This window comes from Schistocerca serialis, chromosome 2 (assembly GCF_023864345.2).
Source record: "Schistocerca serialis cubense isolate TAMUIC-IGC-003099 chromosome 2, iqSchSeri2.2, whole genome shotgun sequence".
NCBI classification, from domain to species: Eukaryota; Metazoa; Arthropoda; class Insecta; order Orthoptera; family Acrididae; genus Schistocerca; species Schistocerca serialis.
In genome coordinates this window covers 286,242,308-286,259,605 of record NC_064639.1, presented here as the reverse complement: position 1 = coordinate 286,259,605, position 17,298 = coordinate 286,242,308, and the positions used below count along the sequence as shown (strand labels likewise).

The 17,298-nt window shown below is 40.7% G+C and overlaps 1 protein-coding gene across 2 annotated transcripts in view; it reads left to right on the top strand.

The window, feature by feature from the left end:
* The window catches only part of LOC126457055 (long-chain-fatty-acid--CoA ligase 1), a 632,391-nt gene that overhangs the window by 543,820 nt on the left and 71,273 nt on the right, over positions 1 to 17,298 (top strand). For both annotated transcript variants that reach the window (XM_050093045.1, XM_050093046.1), the window contains one exon: positions 7,670 to 7,793. In XM_050093045.1, coding sequence (XP_049949002.1) covers positions 7,670 to 7,793 — 124 coding nt within the window. The remainder of the gene's footprint in view (positions 1 to 7,669; positions 7,794 to 17,298) is intronic.

The following is a 17,298-nucleotide window of genomic DNA, read 5'->3' as shown; positions in this document are numbered from 1 at the left end:
ACATTATGGACAGTTCGATCGAATGATGTGGTCACCTAGACCGCCCGACATGAATCCCATCGAACATTTGTGGGGACATAATCGAGAAGTCAGTTCGTGCACAGAATCGTTCACTCGCAACACTTCCGCAATTATGGACGGCTATTGAGGCAACATAGCTCAATATTTCTGCAGGGGACTTCCAACGACTTGTTGAGTCCAGCCGGCCGGTTGGCCGAGCGGTTCTAGGCGCTACAGTCTGGAACCGCGCGACCGCTACGGTCGCAGTTCGAATCCTTCCTCGGGCATGATGTGTGTGATGTCCTTAGGTTAGTTAGGTTTAAGTAGTTCTAAGTTCTAGGGGACTGATGACCTCAGAAGTTAAGTCCCATAGTGCTCAGAGCCATTTGAACCATTTGTTGAGTCCATTTCACGTCGAGTTGCTGCACTACATGGGGCAAACGGTCAGACACGACATTAGGACATATTCTGTGACATTCTTTACCTCAGAGTAAGTGGTTCCCCGTAGGGCTCTCCCTGTTGCTGCAGCAAGTTTCAAGTGTTGGGACATGCCTGAAAGTTAATGAAACTAGAACCCATAAATGTAGTGCAAAATAAACTAAAATCTCAAATCAGTTGTACAGTCATTCGTACCGCTTTGAACAAGCGTTTTGTTTCAGTTCCTAATGGTTTTCCACAAGTTTCTTTCCAAGACACTCGCTCTCATAAATTCTGTTACAGTGTTATTTATTTGTGAAAATGAGGGATTGCAGCCGTTTATTTCACGAGGCATTTAAAGATCCTGACTTCTGGATAGTGTCCAAAGCTGCTTGTCAGAGAGAAGGTACCCTTAATTAATCTCAACACGTGTATCCATTTCGAAATTTCTGTGCGCTTCTTAACAAAATACAGCTCTTCCATTACTGCTGGTTTGCGTTGGTGCTTCGCCGGCAGGTTACCTGGTTTGCAGCCCTATGACGCAGACCAATCTACCTAGTCACCGAGAGACTGATGACCTCGCTGTTTAATTCCTCAACCACAAACCAGATCCTTGAACACGACCAGATTTAAAATTTCAAGCTCCTTCGGAATACGAACAAAATAAATGTTGACAACAATTCTACATCTGCAAGAAATTCGATACATTTCCTCACTTTTTTTACCGGCAGAGGTTTGACGTTTTCTACCACACTATCAGACAATTAACTCACCATTTTTCAATATAGTGGCGACTAGTTTCTGTCAGTGACGCCATTTCGCCACTTCCATGCAGTTAAGGCATCTGATGCACTTGCTTTATTATATATTCTCTACTCAGAGGAATTGTAACTGTTAATAGAGGAGAGAGGAAAGAACCCAACTGCAGTACAGTGGAACCTCGCTTAACTAGGACATCCCACAACGCCCAATTTGCATAACGAGCTAAAAAAAAATGACTCGCTTAACCAGTGATGTTTCGCATAACGAGTGACGACGATGTAACATGACGTCGTAAGCCGTCAGTAGCGGAGGGGGAAACCTTCAACAATATGAACATGTTTCATCGGCGGCAGCGGCAGATGAACAATGTCTTTAGTACGTACTGCAATCTGGGCTTAGCGCTCTTTCTGCTACCATCTTAGTGAAGCTTGTGATCACACAGTGTTTTTTTGTGTGCAAATTGTAATAACCTTCGTAGAAATGTCCGCGAAGAGAGAGCTGCAAGAAAACGACCATAAGAGAAAGAAAATGATCTTAGAAATGAAACGTTAAGTCACTGAAAAACGCGAACGTGATGTGAGCGTTGCTGATTTAGAATACACATACTGTCGGTTTACATAAACTGTTTGCACTATCCTCAAGAACAAGGTCAAGATTAAGGAGATAGATGCTTCAAAGTATCTAAATAACGGTTTAGTATTCTGGACGATGTCGAAAGGTTGCTCTTTGTGGATAAATGAAAAGCAATTGCAAGGCAACACTATGAAGGAGAACAACATTTGTGAGAAGGACAGAACGATTTTAGCCAATCTCGTACGCTCAGACTTCAAGAAGAATATAATAATTCCAATCCCAAAGAAAGCAGGTGTTGACAGATGTGAAAATTACCGAACTATCAGTTTAATAAGTCACGGCTGCAAAATACTAACGCGAATTATTTGCAGACGAATGGAAAAACTAGCAGAAGCCGACCTCGGGGAAGATCAGTTTGGATTCCGTAGAAATGTTGGAACACGTGAGGCAATACTAACCTGACGACTTATCTTAGAAGAAAGATTAAGAAAAGGCAAACCTACGTTTCTAGCGTTTGTAGACTTAGAGAAAGCTTTTGACAATGTTGACTGGAATACTCTCTTTCAAATTCTAAAGGTGGCAGGGGTAAAATACAGGGAGCGAAAGGCTATTTACAATTTGTACAGAAACCAGATGACAGTTATAAGAGTCGAGGGACATGAAAGGTAAGCAGTGGTTGGAAAGGGAGTGAGACAGGGTTGTAGCCTCTCCCCGATGTTATTCAATCTCTATATTGAGCAAGCAGTAAAGGAAACAAAAGAAAAATTTGGAGTAGGTATTAAAATCCATGGAGAAGAAATAAAAACTTTGAGGTTCGCCGATGACATTGTTATTCTGTCAGAGACAGCAAATGACCTGGAAGAGCAGTTGAACGGAATAGACAGTGTCTTGAAAGGAGGATATAAGATGAACATCAACAAAAGCGAAACGAGGATCATGGAATATAGTCGAATTAAGTCGGGTGATACTGAGGGAAGTAGATTAGGAAATGAGACACTTGAAGTAGTAAAGGAGTTTTGCTATTTGGGGAGCAAAATAACTGATGATGGTTGAAGTAGAGAGGATATAAAATGTAGACTGGCAATGGCAATGAAGCGTTTCTGAAGAAGAGAAATTTGTTAACCTCGAGTATAGATTTAAGTGTCAGGAAGTCGTTTCTGAAAGTATTTGTATGGAGTGTAGCCATGTATGGATGTGAAACATGGACAATAAATAGTTTGGACAAGAAGAGAATAGAAGCTTTCGAAATGTGGTGCTACAGAAGAATGTTGAAGATTAGGTGGGTAGATCACGTAAATAATGAGGAGATATTGAATAGGATTGGGGAGAAGAGAAGTTTGTGGCACAACTTGACTAGAAGAAGGGATCGGTTGGTAGGACATGTCCTGAGGCATCAAGGGATCACAAATTTAGCATTGGAGGGTAAAAATCGTAGAGGGAGACCAAGAGATGAATAAACTAAGCAGATTCAGAAGGATGTAGGTTGCAGTAGGTACTGGGAGATGAAGGAGCTTGCACAGGATAGATTAGCATGGAGAGCTGCATCAAACCAGTCTCAGGACTGAAGACCACAACAACAACGTTAAGAAGACGCAAGGATCATCGTCCAAAGAAGTGTTTAAGGGAAGCCATAGGTGGTTCGAGAAGTTTAAGAGAGAAACCAGCATCCACTGCGTTATGAGGCATGGTGAAGCAGCCAGCTTCGACACAAAAGCAGAGAACTTCATCTGTAACTAGTTTTTAATTGTGACGAGACGGGTCTGTTCTGGAAAAAGATGCCGAAGCGTGGCTTTGTAACAGCAGAGGAGAATGCATTGCCCGGTCACAAGCCAATGAAAGACCGTCTCACACTGCTTGCTATTCTGCGCCAATGCGAGTGGCGATTTCCCCTTGAAGAATTTCAGTTCATCAAGATGCAATTTCTGCCTCCCAACATCACTGTTACTCCTGCCTGTGAATCAGCAGATTATTTCTACATCTAAATCTACGTACATACTCCGCAATCCACCATACGGTGCGTGGCGGAGGGTACCTCGTACCACAACTAGCATCTTCTCTCCCTGTTCCCCTCCCAAACAGAACGAGGGAAAAATGACTGCCTATATGCCTCTGTACGAGTCCTAATCTCTCTCATCTTATCTTTGTGGTCTTTCCGCGAAATATAAGTTGGCGGCGGTAAAATTGTACTGCAGTCAGCCTCAAATGCTGGTTCTCTAAATTTCCTCAGTAGCGAGTCACGAAAAGAACGCCTCCTTTCCTCTAGAGACTCCCACCCGAGTTCCTGAAGCATTTCCGTAACACTCGGGTGATGATCAATCCTACCAGTAACAAATCTAGCAGCCCGCCTCTGAATTGCTTCTATGTAATCCCTCAATCCGACCTGATACGGATCCCAAACGCTCGAACAATACTCAAGAATAGGTCGTATTAGTGTTTTATAAGCTCTACACTAAAGCACTCTTTGAGCATTGCTTTGAGTTGACTGAAGCTACCAATCTCACTCTGAGAGAGGTTTAGAAATATCACTTCAACATCGTTGTCTGCGTCAAGGTGGTCGAATAGGCGTAACCAAGAGAACTCTCACTTCTGCGTGGAAGCAGCTTTGGCCGGAGTCCGTTGTCGGATGTGATTCTGAGGCATTTGAGACAGTACCTGTGGAGCCTATAGTCAACGGGATTGTGTTTTTGGCCAAGAGCAGGGAACTAGAAGTGGATAACAATGATATCGATGAGCTTGTGGAAAATCACAGCTAAGAAATGACCACCAAAGAGCTTATGGAGTTGTAGTGTGCTTCACAGCAGGAAGTGTGGAAGAGTTCTTCAGAGGAGGCGGTAACAGCAAAGCACCTATCTTCTGGCGCAATAAGAGAAATGCTTAAAGCCTGGGAATCCTTTGCATTGTACATTGAAAATCACCATCCCAATAAAGCAGTGGTTACGCGCGCTACAAATTTATTTGACGATATTGCTGTGTCGCATTTTATCCAAGTGTTGAAGTGTTGGCAGAAACAAATGACTACAGATAGCTTCCTAGTAAAAAAGAATTAGTTATGTATCGCGAATAATAAAGCACATAATAATTCATGTATAATTTTCTTTGAATAAATAGCATAAATAAGGCAAAACATTTAGTAGTTTCTCTGCTTGGAACACATTATCGTATTTTACATGAACTTATATGGGATAAATGGATTCGCTTAACGAATGTTTCATACTAAAAGTAAGATTCAGGAACGAATTGCCAGCCAGGGTGTCCGAGCGGTTCTAGGTGCTTCAGTCTGGAGCCGCGCGACCGCTACGGTCGCAGGTTCAAATCCTGCCTCGGGCATTGATGTGTGTGATTTCCTTAGGTTAGTTAGGTTTAAGTAGTTTTAAGTAGTTTTAAGTTCTAGGGGACTGATGACCTCAGAAGTTAAGTCCCATAGTGCTCAGAGCCATTTGAACCAGGAACGAATTATGCTCGCTGTGTGAGGTTCCACTGTTTATGTTTCTCAAATAACTCGCTTGGTTAATATCTCGTAATTTCAATACCTCCTGGCAAAACTTCTTCGGAAATTACTTCTCCTCATTCTGATACACGCTCAGTTTATTCTACGGGATTATGTTGTACCCACTCGAGTCCTGCTAGTTGATTTTGTAGCAGAAGCTGTCAGCGTCCAGAAGCTTCAAATTATGTAGAACTCCTCGTAATATTTAAATTTCTTATGTCAGCATGATACAAATAGTATGCTACAAATAGATGGCATAAACGAACCGGAATAAACTGTCTACTTTGACTTGAGAACATCGTACCACGCTATCCACAGATGACAATAGGATTATACCGAGTACTACCCAAATAGGGAAACAAAGTTCTAGAATAATACACTGCCACATAAAAAAAGTTAAACACCCAGAAGGGGAGGAGAGTAGCTTCACTGGTTGAGAGAGTATGCAGTATGGCGTTATACCCTTTCTGGCCTGCATCGATGCACTGATTCGTTTGTGATGAGTGACATGAAGCCGTTCTATCCTCTCTCCAGGCAAGCTGGCCCACAAGTTTTGCGACTAGTACTTGACGTCATCTCCGTCCCATAGTTGCTAATGGGACGGAGATGATGTACAAAAAAATGGTTCAAATGGCTCTGAGCACTATGGGACTCAACTTCTGAGGTCATCAGTCCCCTAGAACTTAGAGCTACTTAAACCTAACTAACCTAAGGACATCACACACATACATGTCCGAGGCCGGATTCGAACCCTCGACCGTAGCGGTCGCGCGGTTCCAGACTGTAGCGCCTAGATGATGTACAAGTGGGTCTCACACATGCTCTATTGGGGGCAGATCTGGGGATCCTGCTGGCCACGGGAGTACTTCAACGTCACGCATGCTATGATAGATGAGCATTGTTCTGCTGAAAAACAGCACCACGATACTGTCACATGAGAGGTAACGCATGAGGATGGAGGATGTCCCATGACGCACTGTTATGCCGTCAGAGTTCCCCCCCCCCCCCCCCCCCCCGTCACCACCAGCTGTGATCTGAAATGATGCCCAATGGCTCTCACATCATGATCCCAGGAGTTGGTTGCTTGGTGGCTTCTCTTGCGAGCATTCCTTGTTCAGCATGTGTAAACGTTAAATACCAAAATTTTATTGCTGATGAAGCTCTCGGTGTACAGCACGATGGCGTTAGTAACACCCCTGTGCCTCTCCAGAACTTTAGAGGAATGGAATCTTGTCCCGGGTAGCCACCATACTCGCCGACAATGGTCGTCCAGGGTAGTGAAGGACTGCATTTCATCGCTGAACACAATGAATCACCATTCATCAGCAGTCCCTTGTGATGTCATGGTGTTAACGCCATGCTACACATGGGACGGTAATGCCCTAGTATGCCTGCTGTTAGTCTCCACCAACGGTATGGTATGACACACAATGTTGCGGAAGTCAATTACTAATTCTTGGATGACAGTCTCAGATTTAAAGGTGTTAGGATGCTTTTATTTTTTATTTTTTAATTTTTTTTTTTTTTTGTACGTTTTGGCGATTCTCCCTTGTGATGATCAGAAGTGCACAACTGGAATCTTGGCGACGAGTTTGCCTGCCGTCACGTTCCCGTGCAATCCAACATCAGATCACCACCAATCTGGATATTGCACGATTCGGCCGGGCGGCAAAATGGAGACCCACGATGAGGACCCTTTGAAACCCTTCCAGATGCTAACAATACTGTCTCACATGAGTGCTCGGACAGCTGGTTAAGTACTTTCCCACGAAAAGCAGAAGTCCCAGGCTTGCGTCCCGGTCCAGCACACATTTTTAAGCTGCCAGAAAGCTCCAAATCAGGGCACACTCCGCTTCAGAGCGGTAATTCTTTATGGGAACCTTCCTGTTCTCGTGAAATACAAATAAATAAAAGAAAAAAATATTATACCTTTACCAACAAACTGCGTCAGTAACGCGAAAATTCTGTTTTTCTGTGTTAGATGATGTGTTAGAGAAGACAGTTTTCTGTTACCTTGTTCCGACCAGTGGATGTTACCAAATCGTCAGACGAGTTCATGGAAAAAGACTTCTTGCTTCTCTCAAAGACGCACTACGAGAAGACTAGGTGATTTGGAACTCTACGTCATCACCTCCTCTCCCCTTACCTCCTCCTGTTGACCAAGTTCTGACGATAGATTATCCCCCTAACAGCCTTCGTGCCAGAGATTTGCCGAGCCAGCACATTTTGGTGCCCACCTGAGCAAAAGCATAATGAAGCACTGAATGGTGTAAAAACAGCTTTCATGTTAAATATGATGTGTGAACACACTCGCCAAGCGAGAAATGGGATTATTTAGTTAAAGTTCACACGTTTTAAAAATTGTACAACAGGCACTCCTCGTGAGTGACTCTTGAACATTATGTCAAACACTCTCTCTTTTGTCTACAGGGTCCTGAGCTGATACGTGTGTCCAAATTCTACAAGGAGAGCAAGGAGGGCAAGTTCGTCAGCTTCTTAGATGAGGACGTCCGGACCCTGTACGACTCATTCAGAAAAGGCGCCAAGGAATCAAGTATGTGTACTTCTAAATTTTCTTAATGCTTTCGCCCACAGACTTAAGATATCACTTAAAAATGCCACAGTTCCACTGGAGCTGCCATATTTCAATCAAATGTTTTATTCGTAAATATAGGCCAGTTTCGACCACATTGTCATTATCAAGTGTCATGTACATATGACCACACACAGGGTGAACTAGAACACCATGGAGAAAATTTCGGAGGTTCTTCAGCGATATTTTCTGAGTATCTTGGTACAAGGGACACGCGGTCTCTGGTGGCTCGTTACAGAGTAATGATGTAATTACGATTTATTCAGTTTGTCACCCCAGGTACCTTTATTTGTGGGAAAATACTTTCACAACAGTGAGAAGGTCTATAATACTACGCAAAACACAGAGTAATACAACAATTCTCAAACAGATGCAAAAGAAGTGTTAATTGGGTTGCCGTCGACGGACGAACATTTCAGCGCCGTTATTACTCTCTTCTGTTACATTTAATGGACCAGACATAAGGTGCATTTCGGTAAATACTCCACCAGTACAACAATCCGTAATGCTATGTACCACTGTTAACAGCTAACTCATCCAAAAAGAGACACAACCAACGAGTACAGAATGCAGTCGTGAGGTCAAAGAGTAAATTGGACTCTACTGCTGTTGTCAACAGCAGGCACCTCGAGTAATGGCACAAGTACACTGACGGGAAAAGAAAATCGCCACTTCAAAAAATAATTAATGTAGGGTAAAGAAATTACGGAAATTCTTTTGTGTAGGTCACACATTTAAGATCACAGATTAATGTAAGTTCGAGGTAAGCCATTGCAAATGTGAACAGCGGGTACATTAATAAGCAGTGTAACCGCCAGAATATTGAATGTAAGCATGCAAACGTGCATGCATTGTGTTGTACATGTGCCGCATATCAGTTTGTTGCATTGAGATCCACACCTGATGAACGTAGTCAGTACAGTGACGGTTAATGCTGTTCGTGGATGATGCTGGAGTTGTCGTCCGAAGATGCCCCGTATGCGCTCGATTGCAGACACATCCGGTGATCGAGCACGCCAAGGCAACATGCCGACACTTTGAAGATCATGTTGTGTCACAACAGCGGCATGTGGGCGAGCGTAATGCTGTTTGAAAACATCATCTGGAACGCTGTTCAAGAACGGCTGCACTACAGATCGAATCACCAGACTGAGGCACAAATTTGCAGTCAGGATGCATGGGATAACCGCGAGAGTGCTCCCGCTGTCATGTGAAATTCCACCCCACACCATAGCTACAGGTGAATATCCAGTGTGACCACCACACAGACAGATGGGGTTCAGGCCCTAGCTGGCCACCTTCTAACCAACACACAGCCATCACTGGCACCGAGGCAGAACCAACTTTCATTCGAAAAAACAATAGACCTCCACTCTGTTTTCGTGTATGGGCTCTGGCTAAAGACCACTGCAGTCGCAAATGGTGGCGGTCTGGGGTCAGTGGAATGCACGCTCTGGCTCGAGTAAACGGTTTCTAACCGTTCTTTATGCCGTTGTGGTGCCAACTGCTGCCCAAATTGTTTCTGCCATTCAGCTACGATGCGCCAGAGCCGTACGCCGAACACGATGGTTTTCCCTCTCGGTAGTGCCATTTGGCCTTGCGAAACACGTCTTCTTACGACCTTGCATTTTCGAGACCACCGCTGCTAGCAATCGGGTACAGTGGCCACATTGCTGCCTAGTCTTTCTGTAGTATCGCAGAAGAAACACCCAGCTTCTTGTAGCCCTAGTACAGATCTCGTTCAAACTCAGTTAGATGTTAATAATGGCGTCTTTGTCGCCTTAAAGGCATTTTTGACACATCATATCACCATGTCCAATCTCAAAGGCGACTAATGTTCACGACCGTTACAGCGTGTATTTGAAGCAAAACCGACTTGCATCCGCATAGGCGTTCCTAGCGTATTGGCACGAAATTTTAATGTCGAAACACACCTACCAATTTTCGTTTATGTTGGACAACTATTTCTTGGTGTTGCGATATTTTTTTCCACGTCAGTGTATTTTCAAACGTGACACACAGTGCATACCGTCGCCATTTGCAGTGTTATTCAGAAAATATCCATTAACAACTTCTGAAATGTTGTTGGCAGAGTTCTGATTCACACTGCATAAAACCGAGCGAGGTGGCGCAGTGGTTAGCACACTGGACTCGCATTCGGGAGGACGATGGTTCAATCCCGTCTCCAGCCATCCTGATTTAGGTTTTCCGTGATTTCCCTAAATCGTTTCAGGCACGTGCCGGGATGGTTCCTTTGAAAGGGCACGGCCGATTTCCTTCCCAATCCTTCCATACCCCGAGCTTGCGCTCCGTCTCTAATGACCTCGTTGTCGACGGGACGTTAAACACTAATCACCACCACCACACTGCATAAACTAACAGCAGACAGCACGTACCCAACCCAAATAAATAAATAAATAAATAAAAATAAAATGCTGAGGTATGTCTGGCTTCATCGAGTACCCAACTGATCTCACTTTGACAGAGATTAGGTTGCTTTGCTCATATGTATTGGCGTATGGAACAAATAACGCAAATTCGTTTTCAGTTATTCCCGTAGGTCGAAATGGTAATGACCATTTGGTTGAAACTGGCCAATAGCAACGAGTAAAACCTTTTTTAGTCAAATAATACGTTCTCTGCGGGACCATGATGCATTTTACCTTCGAAGTGTCTGATTCTCTTTGGCACGTCCAACCTGATTCTCTGACAAGAAGCTAACTTGCGAGTTAGCGAGCTACCCATTATCCAGTTCATTTCATTTCACTATCTTCTTTTAAATCACTTACATGATGTAGGAATTGCCACAACAAAGTTATCATAAAAGTACAAGTACTATGAACATAATAATGGAATATCACTTTCAAGGCATTTTTAAAAGCACAATTTAGGCAAATAAATCTAAATTTTTGGCAATAAATTTACACACAATCAAAGTACTCATCTATGTCATAGAAAGGTTTGCTTAAAAGGTAATTTTTAAGCTCAGTCTTAAATTTTACTTCGTCTATTATTTCCTTTATGTACACTGGCAGAGCATTGTAAAGTTTTATTCCAAAATAACTTACATGTTTTTGGGTTTGTGTTGTCCTTACCCTTTCTACAAACGAATTCGTACAACTTCTAGCATTCTAATTATGGCAGTCCTCGTTTGTACGTAGATTTTTCATATGTGCTCTTGTACGTAGAATGCTTTTAAATATATACAGTGATGGTATTGTGAGTATTTATAGTTGTTTGAAAAGAGGCCTACAATGAGTTCTTGGAGAATTGTGTATTGTGATTCGTATACCAGTAGCTCTTTTATGAAATTTGAAGATATCTATTAAGATTGATTTAGTTTTACCATGCTGTAAGACATGATGGACTGAAATAAGCAAAATGCACTAGTCTAGTACAGTCTGTGCTGCATACTCTAGATAGTATCTTCAATGCAAAAAATGCCAAATTGAGCCTGTGGGATACATACTTGAGATGGTCTTTCCAGCTTAACTTTTGATCAATGAGCATGCCCAAAAACTTTGTGGATTGCATACTCTCTATCTCCTTATCAATTAGTTTTAACTAGAGGTCTATATCTTGGGTTGCTTCGCCATACTGTATATAATTTGTTTTACTTAGATTAAGTGTTAACTCTTTGGCATTAAACCATTGTTGTATGTATTTCAGGACTATCAGTTGTGGTGGTTAACCATTTTTTATCATCATTTATAATTATTTTCATGTCATCTGTGAACAACATTATTTTGGTAGAAATACTTGGATTTTTTTTATGTCATTTATAACAGCGAGAATAATTAGGGACCAAGAACACTGCCCTGTGGGACGCCTATTTCCGATTTCTTTGCATCTGAAACCCACTTGATTTTCTGATTTTTGTGTTCTGTGATGATTTCTACCAACTGAGTTCTATCTTGAAGGTAAGATTCAAACCATTGCCTCACATCTCCCCTTACACCTCCATCTTGTTTAACAGAATTTGGTGATTTACTGTATCGAAAGCTTTAGATAGAACTAAGTTAATTCCCACTACACATTTTTTAGTGTCAAGATTCTTGACAATCTCTTCAGTATAGGTACAGATAGCTGATTCTGTGCTGTGGCCCGAGCGAAAGCCATGTTGATTGCAGTTCAGAAGTTAATAAGCACCTAAGTAATTTATGAGTCTGTTTTCATTAATTTCTCTAGAATTTTGGGAAATGATTGGAGAAGGGATATTGGTCTATAATTTTCTACCTTGTGTGGATCTCCTTTTTTAAACAGAGATCTAACCTTGAGAGATATTCAACCTCTTTGGAAACACATCTTCGCTGAAAGACTGATTTCTGAAGATTAATGACAAAAATTACATTTATGCTTGTAAAGCTCTTATTTTATACCATCTTAGCTAAAGGTTGCTCATATTGTCCTTCCCGTACCTTCACTGCTAAAATACATGGAATAAGGACAAAATAATACGTACATGTGCAAACAGATGCAAAATATGTATTGGATGAATGTGAGTTTCTATTGGATAAAAGAAACATAAACATAAATCATGTGCAACTGTATCTACTCATCCTAGAAAAATCACTTATTCAGAGAGTATGGGCTGGGCAGCTTGTCAATAGTGAAGCAAAGGGTGTTCTGGCATAAATGGCCCATTGTTCTTATGTAAACAAACCTATCACCTGACCTAGCACCCTTATGTAAAGAAACGCACCACTCGACCATGTAATTTAACGCTAATGTAAAAAGGTAACTTACTTTTGTCCTTCGTTAAGTTTATACAAGTCAGATTCATGGCTAAATGCTTTTAGCCTAATTGTGACGGCCGTAATTTATGAAGCATATACTGTACCACTTTAAGTATGATTTACAGTATATCTTGTATAACATGTGCAAGCACATACCTGAATATAGGTTATACAGCACAAATGCCAGGAGACTGATGCAATGTACATCAAAATTACACTTAAAAAATAATTTTTCAATGGCAACATTTTGCCACCCCCAAAATTTTGCTGCCCTGTGCAGTTGCACATGTTCCATGTGTCAAAATATAGCCCTGCACTACTTTGACAGATGAATTACACTCACTCATTTAATCTTCTTACTTTGGATCAGATTGGATGGTTAGTCCTGGGTATTATATGGTTGTTATTGTTTCAGCTAATACTGTAATTGAACAGTAATGGATCTTTTCATGTATTTATGTGCAATAATAATAATCTTCTCTGCATTTCATTATCTTCTTGTAGACAGCAACATCTATGACCTTGCACAATAAAGTGAAACATGCTGCAAAAGCCCAGTCTACATGCAACATTTTCATCAATGTGATCCTGTGTTGCCTCCACATGAGTTATAAAAAATTAGCCCAAAGTTTTATTTTATATTCCATCTTTAACACATTGACTAGAATGAATCAGGGGTGAGATGGCTTTGAGAGGAATAGCCCCACTGCACGCAGGTACCTGTGATACTCATCTCACCCCACTCAACTACTGAGCTAATTATTTCTCTCACCTTAGTTTATTATTGTTGGTCCAACTAATGCCATTACATTTTCAGTGTTTTCACTTTTACTATTATGAATATTCGTGCTACAAATCATTCTATACTCTGTAATTGTCTTAACCCTTAATCAGGTCGGTGGGTCTCGGATGTAGGTGGGGTTTCTGTCACCACTCACAAGTCATGGGGCGCCCTCATCTGTTTCCTGATCTGCGTATCAGCCTGAAGCATATACTTTTAATTCTGCTTAAATGATTTCTAATCACTGACAGCAATATTGCTTTCAGTGCCTGATTTTACGATTTCCACATACTTTCACAATTCACTGAAATTTCTGGTAGATGCCACTAATTATAAATGAACTATCTCTTGGCTAGGGGAATAGTGACCTCGCTGTTTAGCCCCTTAATCCCCAGCCAACCATCGCATTATGTTACTTTTGATAACTAATCTCACTGCTTTAATAATGGTGAAGTTGTCACTTGCGGAGGAACTTGCAACATAGCTTTAACCATTCCAATAAAATCACTGACACAATGTTCAATGGTTGTCATCTTGGATATTTGTATGAAATGTTGAACCTTATCATTGATACGTAGCCTATCATGACTACTCTGCATCATTGTTTTCCAAAAGTGCTTGAGCACCCCAAAAGTAAGAAATAAAATGTCTGGCAAAAGTGGAGTTTTCAGATGCTTTCCAGAGTGTTCTCTTAGAGACTTAACAGGCAATTTTTCAATATAAAAACGTTCTTGTTTCCACAGTCATTTAATGAGAATGTCAGTACGTTTTGTGTAAGGATCATAGAAACAAGGTAAGTGAAATCAAAGCAAGGCATACTCACATTTTCCTGTTAGCTCATACACTAATAGAACACAAATGGAACAAGTAATAATTGTGCCAAGTAGGATTAATTGATACATTCAATACTGTTTCACCAACCCACAACCAAAATGTCACCTTACAAGTAAACCTAGACCTTGGGCTGTGCTACGGACAACTGTCACTACAACTAGTAGAAAGTAAAAGGAAAGTTCTCTTGCTAGGTAGCAGCCATGGAAGACGTGCGGGCCAGATTTTGCAGGAATAATTACGTGACAGATACCAGGTCACAAACTTTTTCAAGCCAAGTGCAAGTCAAGAGGATATAGGTTCCTTGTGCAAGGGTTTCTCAAAGCAGGATCATGTGATGATAGTGGGTGGAGTGGGAAACAGTATTGATAGGGATCAGGTCTACAGTATTGAATGTGACCTGGTGAAAATAGCTTCTGCAACGGCCCTTACCAATGTTGGGCTGGTGCCTGCTGTTGTGTGGCATTATCAGCCCCAGTTGAACAGCTAAATATGGAGTTGGATCAGTTGCGTAGGGCGACCACTCTGTTAGACATTGGATTGGTTCCTGTCGAGGCTATTGATAAGCTCCTGGTTTATTTAGATGACATTGAACCTGATAATGTAATACATATACTATGCCTGTCAGAGCATCACATTGTGTCTGATATGGAAAAGGTAAATATCAGTGGTTATAAACAAGCAGCACATATGAGTAGAGAGAATAACGTGAGAGGAGGAGTTGCCATATATGTCAAAAGTTATCACTGTGTAAAAAGCTTAGATAGAAAAAAAGTTTTGTCTAGAGCAACATATAGAAGCATGTGCCTGTCAACCTAAACTGAAGGAGGGCTCTTTTATAATTGTAACAGTATATAGGTCCCCTTCAGGAAACTTTCAGTTATTCGCGGAAAACTTGGATGCTTTGTTGCGCTATCTGTCAGACGGGGGAAAGCAAATTGTTATTTGTGGAGACTTCAATGTTGATTCACTGAAAGAGTGTAATAGGAAGAATGACCTGGAAGTCTTGCTCGGTTCTTTCAATTTGACATCTCTCATTAATTTTCCTACTCGGTTAGTAAAGGACAGCAGCACATTGATAGACAACACCTTTATAGACCAAGATAAGTTTTAAAACATAAATTCTTGTCCTGTTGAGAATGGCATTTCTGATCATGGTGCTCAGCTAGTTACATATCTCCATTCAGTAATTCAAAACTGCCCTCCAAAGTTGTTCGTTCAATTAATGACTCAACAATTAGAAATTTCAGGGAAAATCTTCAGCAGTTAGACTGGGATGAGGTGTACAATGAATCCTATTCTAATTTAAAATATAACTTATTTCATGACACACTTGTAAGAGAATTTGAAAACTGTTTCCCCAAGAAAGTAGTTAAATCTAATTATAAGAAACCATGCAAAAAACCTTGGCTTACTAAAGGAATAAAAATATTTTGTAACCACAAAAGGGAACTGTATCTAACAACAAGAAAGAGTAATGACCCAGAAACAGACAAATATTATAAAAACTACTGTGCTCCAGTAAGAAAGGTTATTAAAAAGTCCAGAAGCATGTGCATCGTGTCTGAGATTAACACCTCTGATAACAAAATCAAAACAATGTGGAATATTATTACAAGGGAGACAGGGCAACCAAGAGTACAGGATGACAGCATTACCATCAAGCGAATGGAAACTTGACAAACAACAAGCTGGAAGTCAAAAACATTTTGGATAGTCATTTTTTAAACGTTGTAGAGAAAATAGGATCTAAATGTTCATTAGAAGAAGCAAGGCAGTTAATGGAAGAGGCCTTACCCACACAATTTGATACAATTGAAATTCCACTCACCTCTCCTTCTGAAATTAGGAAGATAATAAACTCTCTCAAGAATAAAAGCTCGCATGGAATTGATGGCATTTCCAGCAAGATAATAAAAGCTTAAGAGATAAGTGGGATTCTTAGCCACATTTTTATTTCATTCGTGTTCTGTAGACCCATTAGCGATAATCGCTTGGGTGTAGAACGTGTCATTTACATAGATTTATTTACATTTGTTTATTATAATATGTTGTACAATGAATAATATATTGCGTAGAAAAAATGTTTACAAGAATTGTTTTTTGTAAAAAAGTTACAAATTACATTGAACAGACTTACAATAGATCAAAATCAATTCACATATTCTCATACATAAATTCGTCCAGTGAGTAAATGGATTTACTTAGAAGATACTGTTTAAGTTGATCTTTAAAAGTAGGTGGATCAATAACTGACATATTTATTGCCTGAGGGAGAGCATTAAATATTTGTATCAAAGAGTAGTGTACTCCTTTTTGCACCATACTTAGATTCTTTTGTTCAAGATGTAGATCATTTTTTACCCTAGTGTCATAGTTATGATACATGCTGTTCATTTCGAAAAGGGAATGGTTTTTACACAAGAAACACATGAGAGAGAAAATGCACTGAGATACTGTTGTGAGTATTCTCAGCTCTTGGAAGAGTTTCCTGCAGGAATGTCTGTAATTGACACCACACAGAATCCTAATGACTCTTTTTCTGGGTTATGAGGATTTTGTTTGCCTTTGGCTGGTTTCCCCAGAATATAATTTCATAGGCCATCAGGGCATGAAAATAACCAAAATAGGCAGCTTTCAAAGTATTTAAGTTACTGAAGGAAGCAATCGCACGAATAGCGTAAATTGCTGAGCTTAGTTTTTTTTATATAGGTAAGGAATGTGTAAGGACCAGTTTAGATTGCTATTAACAAGTAGACCCAGGAACTTTGTTGATTCCACGCTTGCTAAATTCCCATCATTGTATTTAACATTAATCTTACCTTCGATATTTTGGATTGTATGGAATTGAATGTCAGATCCCTTAATCGGGCAGGTAGGTTAGAAAATTTAAAAAGGGAAATGGATAGGTTGAAGTTAGATATAGTGGGAATTACGGTCAAAGTAGAGAGGATATAAAATGTAGACTGGCAATGGCAAGGAAAGCGTTTCTGAAGAAGAGAAATTTGTTAACTTCGAGTATAGATTTAAGTGTCAGGAAGTCATTTCTGAAAGTATTTGTATGGAGTGTAGCCATGTATGGAAGTGAAACATGGACGGTAAATAGTTTGGACAAGAA